This window comes from Carex rostrata, chromosome 31 (genome assembly GCF_964058835.1).
Source record: "Carex rostrata chromosome 31, lpCarRost1.2, whole genome shotgun sequence".
Classification (NCBI taxonomy): Eukaryota; Viridiplantae; Streptophyta; class Magnoliopsida; order Poales; family Cyperaceae; genus Carex; species Carex rostrata.
The window spans coordinates 995,601-1,013,752 of record NC_135948.1 but is presented as its reverse complement, the minus strand read 5'-3'; the positions used below and the strand labels follow the sequence as shown (position 1 = coordinate 1,013,752).

Genomic DNA, 18,152 nt, shown 5'->3' with positions numbered 1-18,152 from the left:
GTGAATGGCCCCAACTGAATCTAGTACCGGTTGGATAGGGGATATTGAATAAATGTGAATTGTGAATGTAAGACTAATGAACTGTGGTAACTGTCTTATCATTGATGTGATATTGATTTCGTATTGTTTTCGTTAACAAGTTGTCAGGATAGTTAGAATGGTATAAACCCTAACACGACAGATACATGTTATAGTATCTTTTAGTGTTACCAGACTAGAAATTGTAAAGTTAAGAAACCAAATATTACCATACTTAGCGGTCCTAAAGATTAGATCCCAAATATTACCTGACTATGGTTTAAAAGATTTTGACCCAAACCATTTATTCTGATAAGATTCTTGGAGTTCTGATTTATTTATCGAATTTTGTTGTTCAATTGGATATTGTTATTGAGCATTTGCATTCGTCATTATATAATGAACTGTTTATTTCTCATGCAGTGATTTCATTCTGAATATGGATTTCCTTCGAATCCAATAATCTGAGTGGCAATCAGCATTGAGGAATAATTTATTATTTCTCACTCGTTTCCTCTTGTGGGTTACAGGTTTATTATACAAAGATAAAGAGCGTTTCCGGGTTATAATTGACAACAAGATCACCTAAAGGTATGAGATTTGAGGTTATGTTATCTGACATGGTGCAGATAATATATCTTTAGCATCATCCACTATAAAATATCAGATAATTATTGTAAATAAATTGGGATGTGGCAAAATAATGGATGCTATTGGCAATACATAAAAAGATCCATGCCTTATGTTAGGTATATTGAATAGTAAATAGACGTGACAAAATCGTCGCACCTCCATATTGAGGGTGTGACAAAGACCGGTCTCAAAAAATTTGGAATCCGACACAGAAGTCAAATTTGAGTCTTTTATGTACAAATCTTTTTTTTTTTAATTTCTAATAGAACCATTCTCCACAAGTAAATCTCTCAGGGTATATTTAAATGAAATAAGAATGGCTAGAATAGAGACTATTTTAGAATAGATGTTTATTTCATATTTAGACAGTCAAAATTTAAATATAAGTTATGACTTTTTTAAAATATAAGTTAGACAGTCAAAATTAAAATATAAGTTATGACCTTTTAAAATTCAATGTTTTCCATATTTTAATTAACCGTTCAGATCATGAATAAATGGACAAATTGACCTAGCAGAAGTTTCCTTGCAATTTTATTAACAAAACCATTTATGGCGCCTCACATTCCATTCAATTTTATCTGTGCTTGCGATGATGAGATTTGACTTTCCAGCGTAGATAATGAATTAAGTTAGAGATAAAATAGACATCATAACGAAAATAAAAATAAATAAAAAATGACTAGAGTCTAGAGATAAGCAACTTGACAAAGTGAGGTGAAGCTAATTAGTAAATCCATTGTTTCGATCGTCAGGTCAATTTAAATAAATGAACTTGATGTTGAAGGTCTATATCTTATCTAATTATGGAGCAACTTGTCTTTTTAGTGCAACGCTAGCTCGAACTGTGAAACAGGGGAAATTGATATTTGCCTCCATCAACCATCATTTATAAAAATAATTTTTAAATCATTTATGTACATATATAATTAATACATTCACGGGTAATTGCCACCTCCGATTTTTTTTCATATCTCTTGCCTTTTAATTCATAGGGAAAAATAAAAATAAACCCCCACCTCCATTTTTCCCCCAACTTCGATCTGATCTCTTCGTTAGAAAAAAAAAAAATTAAACATAACAGAAAATGAGAAAGCGTATGCAGAATCTTATTAATAATACCACAGTTCCAAATAATAATTTATAGTGACAATAATACTTATCTGCAACAGAATTATTGAAGTAAATACCAACAATAATGATCTCATTCTCACTGTTAGTTAATCAAGCATCAAGGCTTTCTTATTTTCATTTACTGGAACTATTTTTTATTCTTTTTTAAGAAAAACGAGGATCTAATCTAAGTCGGTAAGTCCTCATTTGTTATATTTATTAAATTTATTAAATTGTAATTAACTTAAAATAGTTTAAAATACATAAATACAAAAATTAAAACACAAGACTAATAGTAATTTTAAATAGCATTTTAACAGTTCAATTGTCACACCCCGGAACAGGGGGTCGCGCAGTTTTGTTTTAAAATGCGGTTTTGTTCATGCATGCGGATTTATATTTATATTATTATATTTTTATGTGGGTGGGCCTGATTCTATTAGTATGCGGGGGGTGGCAGGGGGGCGGCAGCCCCCTGCGAGCGTTGTCTGAGGTTACGAAGCACCGCTCAATAGAGCACGGAAAATTTTATTTTGGAGAAGTCAAATTGCATGAAAATCCTTTAACCGACGGTCCAGATTAGTCAAATTATCATATGATTTGATTTAAAACAAGTTTGGTTCAAATCCGATTTAATTTGGCTAAGTTATACTCAAAACAGCATTTTTCAGAATCCCCATTGCGGCCCGCAATAGGGCTGTTGCGGCCCGCAATAGGGCTGTTGCGGCCCGCAACAAGTTCCAAAATTTCCAGCCTCTGCAAATTGTCTCTGCCTCCATTCATTGCGGCCCGCAATGAATTTATTGCGGCCCGCAATGACCTGGTTGGCCTCTGCATCCATTCATTGCGGCCCGCAATGAATTTATTGCGGCCCGCAATGACCTGTTTGGGTTTTAATCTGCGAAATTTCCTCTGTCTACTCTCATTGCGGCCCGCAATAAGGGTACTGTTTTTCATCCCTTTGCCCATTTTAGTGGAATTTCACCCCGTTTTCAAACCCGATCAAATCCCCGTATAACTAAACAATTATTCCCCATTCACTAGAAATTTTAATGACGTTTAACATGCAATTTCAACATTTATATCATAACAACCATTTAAAACATACCGTTAGGGTTTTATAACATAATACGGTTCGATAATAACTTATACATCAAAATAACCGACTACGGGTTCAACTACACATTCAAAATGGCATAAAAAGGGTTTGGCATAACCTATTAGCTCGGCCTATACTCACGAGTCGAGCCCGAGTCCCACTTCACTCGCGTTTACCTGCACATATCAGTTCAAAGGGAAAAATTCCCCGAGGGGAGGGGGTGAGAAAACCTGTCATCCGCTTTCTCAGTGCGGAATTTAACAGGGCTACTGGATTTGTGAGAAATCCATCACCAGAACTAAATACACTAGCAACAGAGCTTCTATTTAATTATTCACCAACAATAATAAATGCACATGTACCGGGAATAGATTCAAACGGATTTCAATTCACATCTCATCAACATCAATCAACGAATTTCCAGAAAGATTTGGTTTCACAGATATAATATATATACGTCTGGTTATGAGGTACAGATATCAACTATCGATCACCTCCGGCTTAACAGTTCTAATTTCTGGTTTCAAGTCATACAATTTCATCAATTCATCACTTAAAATATGCACGGGCATATTCCGCGAATATGCAACAGAATATAAATTTTCTCAAAAAGAAATCACTGACACTTTCACTGAATCACTGAACCACTGAACCACAGTTCTACCTAAAATTACACTGCACTTCCCTTACCCAACCGGTACTGGGTTCACTAGGGCCATTCTCCAGATGCGCATAAGGGTCCTGGATGAAAGTCTAGTAGCTAGCTAGACTTTCCACTATGATACACTGTTCACTTCACACAATCAATCCAAGTCATACTGTGGTTCCACTCACTTATTCAAAACGACAGATCAACAATCGATAAACCGTACCAACATGAGAATCATAACAGTTATACAATTCAATTACACTAATATCACAATTAATGCAATGCGGCAACAAATGCTTTCAATCAGAGATTCAACATGCTATGCACAGTTTATTTAAATCAAGCAATCAACATAAATATAATAATATGCACCGTTATTTAGTTCTACGAATAAACCCCAAAACAGATCCCGTGAACCCCCGCACCTGGTTATGTAGGGCACGTAGAGGGTCCGCGATCTCGCGACTCGGTAAGCTCGTCAATCCCGCTAGCCGTGCTCGTTAGGATCTATCCATAGGTAAATTTATTAAGTTCCGGCACTTTTACAATTTAAACCCTAATCAATTTTTTTTGGGAAAATCCGTAATTTAGAAATTTGGTTGCACTTTGGAACACGAAATCAATCAATTTACACTTTAGAAACAACAAAGGCACGGAATAATCAATTTGGTACGATTCTACGGGTTTTCACCGAAACCCTAAAAACAAGGAATCACGAAATGAGAGAGAAATAGAAAGGGGAATTACTGATGGAACGGATGGATGTACGAGATTTGAGCTCCTCTTCCTAAATCTCCGTTTTCGTGAAATACGGTCACCGGGGGGGTTTAGATCTCTCTCTCACTCTCTCGTTCTCTGTCTCTCTTGGCGGAAGCAAAGGAAAAGGGAGGGGGCGCAGGAAAAGAAAGGAAGGAGGGGAAGAGAGAAGAATGACAAGGGGCCCCCACTTGTAAGTGGTCTTTTTGCAAAATAAACCCTCCACTTGTTCGATATTGTTTAAATGATTTATATAACACCTATTGTTCCTCTTTCTTAACACAATTAATCGTATAATTATTGTTCACCATCCACGTCACTAATTTCGTATATACGTATATATATATATAATTCGATTTAACAACTTATTATTTTAATTAAATCTGAATTTTAAAAGTTCACAGTGTTACATCAATAATAATTGACCAAACACAAAACTAAATATAATTAAACAAAACATAATTTAAAAGGAAAAGATATTTTAATTGAACAAAATACAAGACAAGTTTTTAAGTTAAGTTTCTATTCTAACGTCTAACGTAATCATTCTAACATCCTAACAACTTTGTCATGCATTTGTGGAACACCTATATTCTAAAAATTGTTATGAGTTAAATGACTTTGGTTTTGATAAATCGAAATTCCCATTTCCATATTAAAAATGTTCATTTTCGCAAAATTTCTACGTTGCCGAACAGTCCTATGCTTAGCCCCAAGATTCTAAAAGGTTTTAACTCTAAATTTAATAAGAGAAAAAAAAACATAAATGGAAGTTATTTTTATAAAATATCTTGTACAAATAACAAAAAAAAAACTTCCATTTATAGATATATCTTGTAGAAATAACATAAAGTTAATTTGTAGATATATATATACGTATATATATCTACAAATTATTAAGAAATTTTATAAAATACCTTTTCTTGTAAAATTATCAAACAAAATACTTCTCTTTAAAATCTTTGACAAATATCAGTGTGAATTCCATTTTTCTCTCCCTTCCCTTCCCTTCCCTTCCCTCCTCCTACTTTTTCACTCCAAAATTTAATGAGATTAATACTCTCCATATCAAATTTACTATTAAATTAATAAGTTCAGGGATTTCGTTGTCCAATTAAGTTTAATTAAGTGCTTCTTGCACAAAGAACATTAATGATTTAATAAGTTTAATTAATTATTTTATTTAATAAGTTTAGAATGTAAAATTTTTTCTCGGCTCTCAATATTAGATTTCTTACTCTTAGAATTGCATCTTCCATTCATATATGTATATGTGATCGCTTAATAAATTTCCAGTGGCATTTGCAAATTCAGTGATTTGTTCACTTTCTAGATTCGATATGTAAAGGAAGTGATTCATCATCATTATCTCTATCTAATAGACACTTCGCTATCGAAACTAGATCGTAATTTTACAAAATAAAATATATATATCGTGAACCTTGGATAAAAGTTTAATTTAGCAATTAGACTTTACATCACTGTCTTTTTTTTTTAAAAAGAAAAAAAAAAAGAAAATCTTGATAAAAGTTTAATTCAACCAACTTGTGTGAGACTTTGACTCCCTTCACAGTATATATATATATTTTTTTTTTTTCATAATTTAAAATGGTGTAATAAAAATTGGCAACGGTCAGACAACTTATTGTAAAACTCAGTAGGTCCATTCCTTGAAACAAAAAGAGTAAAAGTAGGTTACGAAATTTTATAATTTGAACGGTAAAGTCAAGATTCTTTGCTGCAAAGCACGTGAACTGAATGGTACAACCACATGTTAGATTTTGAAGAGAGTTTGAAATTGCTATACATTAATTAATTAATTGAGAGGCGCAAAGCGCAGGCCACAAACTTGATAGTGAGAATAGTTTGAAGTCGGTGTTAACAATAAAAGTATTCAATGTCTCTTTTGAAAACATAGCATGTATTGGGTTGAAATGGTTTAATCCACTAATAATACAAGAATCTTTCTATCTATCAGTCATGGGTATCATTTATTTCAAATAGTTTAATACAGTTAATTTACAAATATCCTCATAAAAAACAAAATAACACTGTTTGTCAAATTCTAGAAAGAAGAAAATTATTTGAAAGTATAATTTTTTTTATCTTCAAAGAGAGCTCCGCCGCTTAGGAAAGAAAAAAAAAAAAAAAAAAACAGAGCTCCAAACTAATTATTTTATTTTATTTTTTTATATGAGAATTGTAGTTAGGCAATGGAATAAAATTATTTGAGAATTTGAAGTGGGAAAAAAACTAAGTCGTCCAGCACTTGCAACGAAAAATAACCTACAAAGTTTTTTTTTACTCATAAACACTCTTGAAAAATAGAGTTGCCCAAATAGGCCCTAATTCAAATTGAACACTATATTTGTATTCTCTAGAATGTTGGAAAATATTGACAGGTTTGAAATTAAAAAAACATGTATATACGGTCTAAAGTTCCTAATATGTATATGATATGGATACAAATAAAAAATAATTTGATATCTTATAAAGTGTAAATAATATATCATTGATATTTTTGTAAAATAAATGAGAATTATTGTAAATTTAATGAATATACATCATATAATCCGTCTAATTTGCTAAATTTGAGAATAATTCGAAGAAGTGTTGAAAAATAATAAATACACATATTATTCGAAAAATTCATAACTATCAAATTTTTTTTTAGCACATATTAAACAAACTATAAATCACCGATATTCATATTTAATCAAAATTTGTGCGATAAAGAAATGTTAATTCGAAGGTGTGGAACTCATGTTGGAGAATTTCCACCCCAACGAAAGATGCAGATATCATCCAAGGTTTGCTCTTGAAATTTAGTTTTGTGTTGACCCTCACGAAACCGTTTTAAAAATTGAACGACTACGAGTGCACCAAGTGTGTCTACAAACTGCATCGCCGCAGAAGATCTGCGCCGTTTCTTATGCGACTTTTGTGTTTTTATGCGGATAAAATATGTTATATTTAAAAAGTAATGTGATTAAAATTTATTTTCACGCTCCGTGATGTGATGTAGTTAAAATGATCGATAATAATTAATTATTTTATGTGTGATTATGCTATAATTACAGGTGACGTTACTGATTATATTTATTATAGTTCAAATTTAAGTTAGTTTATAGAAATAACAAAGAAAGATATTTAAAAATTATTATAAAATAAGTTATAAAAAATTATGGTGAAATAATTAGTTACATGACGTATCATGTGATGTAATGTGCAGGATAGAAACTAGAAATAATTTTAAGAGGTGGCTAAAATATTTTTGGAGTAACGATTGGAGGTCAAACTATCCAATTATTTAATATTCACAAAGGATTGTTCATTTCGAATTTAGAACCTGTGACCTCTTATACGAAGAACATTTTCTTTGCCACTAGATCAAAACTGGTTCTCAGGTGATTGAATTTTAAAATGCACAATATGTGATTTGTGAATTTGAAGTATTCACCCTTACAAAATAAAACTCTAATCAATAGACTACTAGTAAATATTTAATATTTTATTAGAGAAGATGGACTATATAAAATGGTTTAAAAAAATAAAATTTAGTTAAGTTTCTATTTATAACTAAGTCTTAGATCCTCTCCTAACGTGACGTAATTAAGTAAGTTTGTGCAACATAGCGTGTAGTGATTAAAATAATGAAAAATAATCATGTTACATTACTAACACTTGTGTTGTAACATATGACATATCCGTTACATTACGAAATTTTTTCTGATGTTTTTGATAAATTGAAAGAAATTTATGTAGCGTGAATACATAAATGAGAAGGGATCAAGTTACAATAATTTTTGAGTTATAATAAATTATCACAACTATTTTCTACATTTTCAAAGTCCAAATCGACAATCCAAACCGTTAGATGTGATATCTATAATAAAATATGCTTAGAGACCAAATTTTACATTTTATGAATTTTTTTACTATTTATTAAGATGGGTACAAAATTCAATGATCTGAATTTGACTATTTTTTTGTACCCATCTTAATAAATAGTAAAAAAAATTCAAAAAAATATAAAATTTGATTTTCAAGCACATTTTATTGTAGAGATCACATATAACTGTTTGAATCGACGATTTGGACTTTAAAAATACAGAAAATAGTTATAGTAACTTATTGTAACTCAAAAATTGTTGTAACTTGATCTCTCATCTACATAAATTTACATATATGTTTGATCAACGTAGATATTAAGAAGGTCATATGGCACATGTTATTGTATCCAATACCTACAAAATGTAAGAGCGGTAACATATAAGATATCAGGTTGGATGTCTGTGAGCCGAAATTTTTAAATATACCATAACTCCAAAAAAGATAAATTAAACCACTATGTTTTTTGAAAAATTCGAATTTTAACACGGCCGGATTCCCAAAATGCGGCCACTTTTATGTAGGTCACATCTAGGAGATGTGGCCACCTTTTTTTTTTTTTCCTTCTTGTGCAGTTCAATCTAAACGGAAAAAATGGTGGTCGCATGTAGGGGATGCGGCCCGAAAAAAGGTGGTCATACTTAAGGAATGTGAGCATGTTAAAATTCGAATTTTTCAGAAATCACAATTATTTGATTTATCTTTTTTGGAAGTATGGTATATTTAAAAATTTCGGGTCTGTGAGGTTGAAAATACTGTCTTGAAAAATTACAAGTTTTTTTAATTAGTTGCCGTTTGAGTATGCTGGATGTAAGTGGGGACATGATAAAATTTTGAAGGAGCTACTTTTGTCTAATTGTGGATCTAGATCGATTTTTGATCACATGAGCTGGAGCACCACTACTAGAGATAGATTGCCTCAATTTGTTTAGTGAATTCACGTTCTCTGCGCTAATCAAAAAATAATATTAAAAGATTCTCTGACGATCGAGACGATCGAGATACATTAACGGATGCTCTTTTGAGTTGATACAGACGATGCGAATTCGTATTTAAGATTAAATTAAGAGTCAAAATTAATAAATGAAGAAACACCTGTCAATTTCGAGTTGAAAAATGGCTGCTTTCATTTGCACACGACACCGGATCTGATTCGTTCAAATCCAGGCGGAAATCTATTCCAATTCCCAAACCCATTTCTTCAACGACTTTTGGCAGTCAAAAGTACTTTTTTTTTAGCATGACAATAAAATCAAAGATGTCAAATCATTTCGTTATACATTTTAATTTAAGTCGGTAATGTTCCGCATGAAAGTGTTTCATGTGCTAAGCTTTGCTTCGAGTACACAGTTTGACATGGCTGATTTTTAATTATACATGGCACTGTAATAGAGTTCAAAACAATCTACGTACATAATATTTATCCTACATCAAATAAAAATAATTCTGTTAAAATATATACCCCTTTGTATTATACGACGACGACAATAGATTGTGAAGATTTGAGAGTCGATCGGAATATCTTTATGTAGACATTTACTAAATTTTAAAGAAAAATATAACAATTCCTACTGATATTGAAATTTAAAGGCGGACATTTACCATACTATATTTCTTCTTCTTCTTCTTCTTCTTCTTCTTCTTAAATATTAGATCAATCTAACATTATTCTTCGGCCAAACAAAATTAGTTTAGACTTTGCATATGCAACTTCAAAAGATCTTTGTTCTTCAATTAAACACCCGCTATAAGCTGAATTCATTCAATGTCCAAGTGTATCTTCCCTTTTTGAAGGTCTTTCTTTCTTTTCTTTTTCTTTGAAGGTCAAGTGTATCTTCTCTAGGGTTGCACAAAAAGTTCATGATTCGAAACTCAGTTTACAATCAGTTCTGATTTAACTCGCTAGCTAATAACTCAAGTTGAAACTGACTCAAGTTTACTAACTCGATTGATTTATGAGTCAAATTCAAGTTACTCCAACTCGGTTCAGAATCAATTTGGTTGGACTCACATCAAACTCTAATCTATATATTCTTAATTTTTGCGTCCCCAACCTTATACCTGTTTCCCACAATCTACTGTATTGCTGCTTGAAACTAAAAAAACAATCATCGCTTCTCAAACGACTAAACCTTAATTATTTGTTTGGTAATTTTTAATTATGTAATATTTTCGTATTTTCGTAATTTTTAATTATGTATTATCCATTGTCTTATTACGTACTGTCTTTAATTGTGTATTATTTTAGTAAACTATGTAATTTTTTTTTTGTTAGAATTAAATTAGATTGTCTCACTATGTACTATAGTATGAGTCACGAGTCAACTCGCTTTGACTCGAGTTGATTCCAAATTGGAGTTTCTAACTCGAAATTGGATTAGCAACTCGGACTCAATTCAGCTCATGAATTCACGAGTTGAATCCAAATTATCCTTAACTTGGACTCAACTCAGCTCATGAGCAGCTCTAATCTTCTAATGCCATGGCTGCATTGGGCATAATTGAGATAACTCTTAAAAAAAAAAAAAGTATACCTTCTCATTCCCGCTAGAAATGTTTACATTCTTAGTTTTTTCATTGCCATAAATTAAGGGATCACGCACGTTGGATGCTTGGACAGACACATGTGCGTACCATATTTCCATAATTATGTATATTATCTCTTTGAATATTTAATTAATAAAATTTTATTTGTTGTCAAGCTCATATTGGCATGATTAATTAAGTCTGTAGTTCTCATACAGAATTTCATTCTTAAAAAAAATAGATACCTATTACGTATTGTTTAAACTTTAAACTATTCATTTTTTATGACAGTCACAACCGTAAACAAAAGAATTCTGATGTAACTTCAGATTTCAGATGGACATTTCTCATTTCGCAACTCTCTATTTTTATATTTTATATATCTGATCAAATCTAGTTTCCAAACTCAAATTTCAAACAATATGAGTTGGATTCAATTAAATTTTCTTACAAATTCTAGACCTAATTAGCCCAACTTTTTTTAGTTATCATTTGAAACAAAAAAAAATAGAGAGTTCACATGGAATTGAGAAAAATTCGAAGTTACTCGATCGGTATACAGATATTATATCTGCATGCGCACCACCCAAAAAATAGTATTAAGTACCGGTTAACTTTATTTTATTATTATTTTTTTCAAATGATAACTAAAAAAAGTCACAAATTCTGGAAGGAAAAAACAAGTTTGATCAGTTCATCCGATATTTTTAATTAAGAGAAAAAAAATATTATTTTGCCAGGTGCCTCCACGTGACCACGACTTGTTCTATTCAGCCTCAATTTGGGAGAATTTCTACAAATCAGCGGACACGGTGCCGACAATCACGAGCCAAGTCGTCCTTTTTTCTCATCTCTCCGAGAAAAAACAATTAAAAGTTAATGTGGTGGCGCACATGTACATGTGTTGTTTTTAGAACAAATAAATATATAAATTGAAACATGGAAAAATTATATATTTACTCTTCCAAACTTTTGAAATTTCGTATTTCTCTCCTAAAATACATAGTTACATACCATCATATTTATCCTTTCAATTTTTTTTTAAAAAAAAATCTCAAATTCACTTAATTTATTGTCTTTTTAATTATAACTCATTTTAAATTTATGAATTTCTCATTTTACTTTCTATTAAAAAATAAAAAATGCATAGCATGTATATATAAATGTTTAGTTTTCTAATTAGTTAGTCTGTGAGAGCAAAAAATTTATTTTCATACACACCCACAAGCTACTTAAATGTCAATGTATATGTGTCACGAAGTAGAGAAATGATTCATTTAATCTCACAAATTAATCAATTAGAAGACTGGACATTTTCTTTATACATGCTACATATTTTTTATTCTTTAATAAAAGATAAAATGTGAACCTTATAAATTTTTGATATAGTAAAGTAGAGGTATAACCTACCACATCTAAGTTTCAAAGTCACGACATCTCAAACAGAGAGTGTCATGCTTTGCTACAAGAATAAAGACTGAAACATATAAGAAAATAAATTGAACAAATTTGTGAATTACTAAATTTAAAATAAATAAATATAATATTATAAACTTTAGGAGGAGATATGCATAATTTTGAAATTCTTCATCCAAACTCTTATGTTTTTACCATATAATTAATGAATTTCTTTTCTCCATATTGAACATATGCTGAATATTTGCGTCCTAGTGCACATAAATTCGGAATCGAATCCTTGTCTCTTTCATCTTATGAATATGGAGGATTTTAATTAATTGATTGATTGTAGATATCTCCTTGCCCCTTCACCTCCTAATATTAAGATAATCTTACTGATACAAATTGAAGAGCCTAATTTGAAAAGCTGAAGTTAAGATGAAAATAATCCAAAAACCTAAAACTAAGCTAACAAAATTATTGCGTAGTGTTGCTTTCATAGTGATAACATTTGTGTGCAAGGTTTGGAGTCGATGCTAAACCCTAAACCCTAAAACTAAACCCTAAAACTAAGCTAACAAAATTATTGCCTAGTCATGCAAGGTTTGGAGTCGATGCTACTAAAGTTGTATGGTTGTAGTGTTGCTTTCATAGTGATAACATTTGCTGTGCGAATAAATCAATTTTTCTGAGTTTCTAAACCGAACGAGGAATTATTCGGTTGACCGAATTTTTATCGAATTATCTGCGAATAAAACTAATTTTACAAATTATTCGTGAATAAAATGTGAAAAATAATTTGGTGTTTTTGTTTTGCTCCCTTGTGGGACCGAATCATTCCCGAATTATTCTCAAATTATGAACATTTGACCCTATCGAATCGAATTCGAATAATTCTCTTGTTACTATGATTGCTTCTACTTCTAAACCAGTCAACAATCGCTTATTTTTGAAAGGTGAAAGGACAAGTCGAGAGGAAAGAAAATATTTTAGTTAATTTTTTTTTTAATCCATCTACAATCAATTAGTTAATTAAAAAGATTTTCATGAAAGAAGATGCCACGTGTTAATTAAAAATTGGTAGGGAAGATTTTGATGCCATATATGAATAGAGATTTGGTTCCAATAAATTCTGTTTCTTATGTTGATAATAAAGTGGGAGGTTGAGGCCTGAACTACCTTTTTAATCTGACTTCGATACTTAAAAATGTAGGAGACAGAAAAATGATTCAAAATGAATAAATTAAAATTTATAATGAAGCGATTCTGTTGTTTTTGTCATTCTGAATTATTGTATTGATTCTGAAAATTGGTTAAGCTAATCTCAACGGATCATAACATGGAATTCTAATTCTGATAAGAAAGTATTTATCGGTTCTTGGGCTGAAATCCAAGAAAAGCCCGCCACTTCCAATTCTATTACATTTTCCCCAATCAGCAATAGGCAATAGCTCTCTCCTTCTCACCGCGCTACCGCCACCATGGCACTCCAGCGCCTCCGTAGGCTCTCCACGGCGCCGCCTTTAGCCGACGGCGGCCTCCTACTCGCTCTCCGCTCCGAACTCAACCACGAGCTCACTCATCAGGTAACCATTTATTCTGTCGTCCCACTCGCCAATGACTCTCTAAATGTAAAATTGGCACTTTCTGAGTGATCAATGCTCCTATGTTTCACCACAGAGTTGTCAGGTGCCGATCGTACCATCTGATTTCTCTCTAGAGTATAATGCGCCTCGCTCGCAAGATGTGCTACTGAGGCGGCGAGATGTGTGCTCTAACGAGGAGGTTGTGGTGTCTGCATTGCTGGGTCCGCTGCGGTTTTATGGGGAAGAATCACCTTCGCAAGAAGTGCGTATGAAAGTTTGTGTGAAGAAACCGGCTTACGGGCCGGTGGTGAGGTTTGACTGTTGCGTGTTTGATAGGAGTGTGAATGTAGGTGGGACTTCATCTGATTTTAATGTGAGGGGCGCGTGGTACCATTCGTCTCTTTACAAATCAGGGATTGGGAGGAAGTATTTGGGGCCAGAGTACAGGTGATTTTTCTTTTTCAATTTGTAATTTTGGCCACTCATGCCATTGCACATGACATGCTTGTGAAAAATGCTGAGAAAGAATTAGTCTAATATTAGAATTTTTAGTCGTGCATGATTGCTTGATGTATATGGGAAACAGTTACTTTATTTGATATCCAGAATTTGTAATATATCAATATTGGTACATAAACGAATATCAATGTTGCCAAGCCGAAAGAACTGCAGTGGCACGAGTCCCGTTTCTCTACGGAGATGTCGCAGGTTCAATTCTCGAGAATAGCATCTAAAAAATAAAAAAATGTTGCCAAGCCGATGTGCTGTATGGTAAAAAGAATCTATAATGGACCTCGACCATGTAACAAATTGGAACTGAAAGGTTTTCATACTGGTACACAAACTTGTAGCCCTGTATCAGTTTTAAGAGGTACTTGTACACACCTATTGGTCGAAGACCATGCTGATCACATGCCATTTATATCTCAAGGTTATAATATACTGTCTTCCTCTTGCATCATTTGGTGTTGCATTTGCTGTTTAGACAGTATGAATTGAAAAAATATTTGTTATTACATTTTGTAGCACTTTGGATCCAAAGTTGCAACAGGCATTCAAAGAATATCTGGTATCAAGAGGTATAACCACTGAGCTAACGAATTTTCTTGTGAAGCACTTGAGCAACAAGGAGCAGGGCCAGTATGTGAATTGGTTGCAAACTTTGGAAGCTGCTTTTGCAAAGGATTCATAATTCTCTTCAGTTTTTCCGTAGATATTTTCTTTTCTGATAATTGCTTGTCGAAGTACAAATTGCTAGGCGAGCTTTAGGCTTGCAGTTTGAAAAAGAAAATGCCAAACCTTTATTGAGCTAAAAAATCTTGTTTATTTCGCTCAGTTTTATATTGTCTACGGAACCTGACCCTTTCTATAAAGGCTGTTGCTACAGTTTTGTTTTAGCAAATGACAAAGGGTATTCCGCTTTTGCTGCTTTTACATTTTGGGATTTAATTATGCTTGAGGACATTATTCTCATGTTCATGTTTAGAGAATTATTATATTTTTGCCAAACGGAATTGTCCACCAGTATACTTGCAGAAAATGTGGGCTACCAAAAAGACTTTGCTTCATATATTTGCACTGCAATAATTCAACTGTAACATTAATAAGAGAATTGGAATTCAAAACTTGGACTTCAATGAGAAACTAGAGAAGACATTTTATTTCAATTCATTCTATGCGTTTGATCTCGGGGGCCCAAATAATTACAACTGCGCTGACTTTATCATTTAGAGGCCTGTATATTTGGGCCTGAAATTTGTCATGACGACTTTTATAATCTCAGTTGGGCCAAACTCAATCCGGAACCGGTTGGGACTGTAGGGGCTTTGCTTTGAGATTCGTGCTACATGAAAAGAACGGTTCAGATTTATTGCTTGCACCTCAGGTACCTGGGGTGATACGGATATGGTAAGTAGTGCAAACCATGGTTCCCAAACAATCCTCTCCAGTTTTCTAATCCTGGTAGATTCTGTTCAAAATATCAATTGTCGGATTAAAAATCTAACGATTCATATTTGGCGTTTCGAAGAGCCACAGGACCACAGTGATTCAACACCGTGTTATTTTACTCTTTTCATATCTCGTCTTTCCCCTTTTACTAGAACTGCCATTGGCTGAGCTATCGTGAAACAAATTAATCTAAAATTTACCAAAAATTGAAACTAATCGGGGGTCTTTTTTTTTCCCTCTTTCTATTTAACCGCACTCTTACCTATTTCTTGGCGCCAGGCCTCCAGTCTGATAAACCCTATCTTTCGGTCAAATTAAGGTTCTGAGTGGCCGAGTAGCAAAAATGAGGAAGAAGCTCGACACTCGCTTTCCTGCGGTAAGGTTTTGCTTCCTCTCATACGTTTTTAGGGTTTTTATTTGTTCTCAAATGTCGACCAATTTGTTCCCTTGAGTGAAATTGCAAGTTTTCTTGGTGATTTATCTTTGGGTTTTGGCGTTCGTATCACAGGGTTTAACATCTTCTTCTCTCTGTTGTTGATTCAATCCGTTTTGACGAAGTATTTGGTTTTATTTTATTTTTATTTTTTTTGGATAGTACAGTTTCTTAATTATTTCTTGAACTTATAACATTCTTGCTGCTAGTGAAGGCCGAGTTTTCTTTTGTGTCGTTTATAATTTGAGGTTAGTCGGATTATTAATTCCATTGGGTGAATTATATCTTAATTTGTCTTAATTTCTTGCAGGCGCGAATAAAGAAGATAATGCAAGCTGACGAGGATGTGGGCAAAATTGCAATGGCTGTCCCTGTTTTAGTTTGTAAGTTCTATCAAATCTCAATTTAGGTAATTTAGATAGCCTCATGTTAAGCCCTCTTCTAGTATTTATCCAACTTTGAGTGTGTAATGCTTTGCAATTGAAACCTCTATACATTATACAACTCAATTTTGTATGTACACAACCAAAGCACTTGAAATGTTTCTCCAAGACCTCTGCGGCAGGACTTATGACATTACTTTGCAAAGAGGCATGAAGACAGTGAGCTCCCAGCATTTGTAAGCCATCTTTTGTTTCTTGAATTTATTGAACCCTTATTTGTAATACCAGCATTTTGAGGTGTTGACAGATATTTTTTATTTTAAATTTTGGCTTGAATTTCTTCCCAGGAAGCAGTGTGTGCATGGCTTTAATCACTATGATTTCCTTAGAGAGATAGTGAGCAAAGTACCAGACATGGGGGGTAGCGACGGTGGTGGTGAGAGTAGATCTACCCAAAGAAGGTCCAATCCTTTTTCTTGGTCTAATATGACTATAAAGTCAATTAGTTGTGTTGTTAGATTTTAATGTTTTTTGCTTAATTCAGGAAAACAGTCGAGGAGGAAGAAAATGAAGAACAGCTGAAGAAGGCTAGAATTGTAAGTCTTTGTTTATTTTTGCTTGGTCGCATCATGACTACATATTATTGTTTTTGAAAGCATCATTTTGCCCCTTCTAAATACTTTGCTAGCAATTTGTCTGAATAAAGTATTGAGATTGTATATATTTGACACGAGATAGTGTCTGTGCTAATGTGTTTTTTTTTTTAAAACATCAACAAACACTAGAATGCCGCAATGATTTATATGTACTAGTGTTACAATTCTGTGTATGCTTGCATTTGATCCTCAATTTACTTGGTGTTACCCAATTGCATGGGGATATCAACAATGTATAACATGACTTTCATTAGTTACAGGATGCTGTTCTTGCGCATAATGCAAGCAGTAGCACTGGTGCTCCTTCCGGTACTGGCCGGGGCCGGGGCAGGCCACGTGGTAGTGGCCGGGGCAGACGTGGTGGTGCACGTGTGGCTGAGAGAGGTGCCTCCCGTCATTATGAGGATGACCCGGGTATCTCCCCCGTAAACACTGATGATGTGGACCCCACCATAGAGCTCTTTGATTCTGCAAAAGAAAATGCCGGGCCTGTTCGCAATTTCGACCTGAATGTTGATTTCTGCGAGAATGCACCTGCTTCTGTGGGCCCCTCAGCCACAACTGGGATGATTCAGGATGCGCAACTGTTAGAGATGATTCAGGATACACAACATGAGTATCCTTGTTGGTCTGTGGATGACTTGAAGAAGATGGCTGTGGACCCAGTCCAGTTTGCTCTGATGCACCAGAAGGTTGACGAAGGGGAAGAGGATTATGACAATGAAGAGGGGTGATATGTTAGAACAGGATGCTGATGTGGCAACACTTTAGACCTATGTGGGGCCGGTGATGCCATGTCAGCAGGGCATACGTATTGTTGTAGTTTTGTTTAGCTGTGTTGTGTAAAATTGGGAGGGCCTTATGTTTTTTAGGCTAGGTTGTTTAGATCCAAACAATTGAATCTTGGCAAGCTCTGACAATAGTTATGGGGGGGAGGGTATGTTTAATAGATCAAAATTCAAAGTAGTGGCATTGTTGTCTGATTGTTGATTGTCAATTGTCGAACTAAAAATCTAACAGTTCATAGTTCACGTTTTGAAGAGCCACAATGATTTAACACC

At 33.4% G+C, this 18,152-nt stretch overlaps 2 protein-coding genes across 4 annotated transcripts; both read left to right on the top strand.

Annotated features, from left to right (window-relative positions):
• The first annotated feature begins 13,497 nt into the window (after positions 1-13,497).
• On the top strand, positions 13,498-14,984 carry LOC144547497 (Mitochondrial glycoprotein family protein). The gene is made up of 3 exons (XM_078296164.1): positions 13,498-13,669; positions 13,764-14,116; positions 14,696-14,984. Exons 1-3 carry the CDS (start codon positions 13,565-13,567, stop codon positions 14,859-14,861), a joined length of 624 nt encoding a protein of 207 aa, XP_078152290.1. The 5' UTR covers positions 13,498-13,564; the 3' UTR covers positions 14,862-14,984.
• Positions 14,985-15,700: 716 nt separating this feature from the next.
• On the top strand, positions 15,701-18,145 carry LOC144547543 (uncharacterized). Of its 3 annotated transcripts, none has more exons than XM_078296221.1 (6): positions 15,701-15,995; positions 16,363-16,435; positions 16,578-16,671; positions 16,783-16,896; positions 16,980-17,031; positions 17,346-18,145. In XM_078296221.1, exons 1-6 carry the CDS (start codon positions 15,963-15,965, stop codon positions 17,823-17,825), a joined length of 846 nt encoding a protein of 281 aa, XP_078152347.1. In that variant the 5' UTR covers positions 15,701-15,962; the 3' UTR covers positions 17,826-18,145. The 3 variants fall into 3 exon arrangements, with proteins under 3 accessions (XP_078152347.1, XP_078152348.1, XP_078152349.1); XM_078296222.1 differs by having other exon boundaries at positions 15,702-15,995; positions 17,352-18,145; XM_078296223.1 differs by having other exon boundaries at positions 15,954-15,995; positions 16,363-16,461.
• The last annotated feature ends 7 nt before the right edge of the window (positions 18,146-18,152 follow it).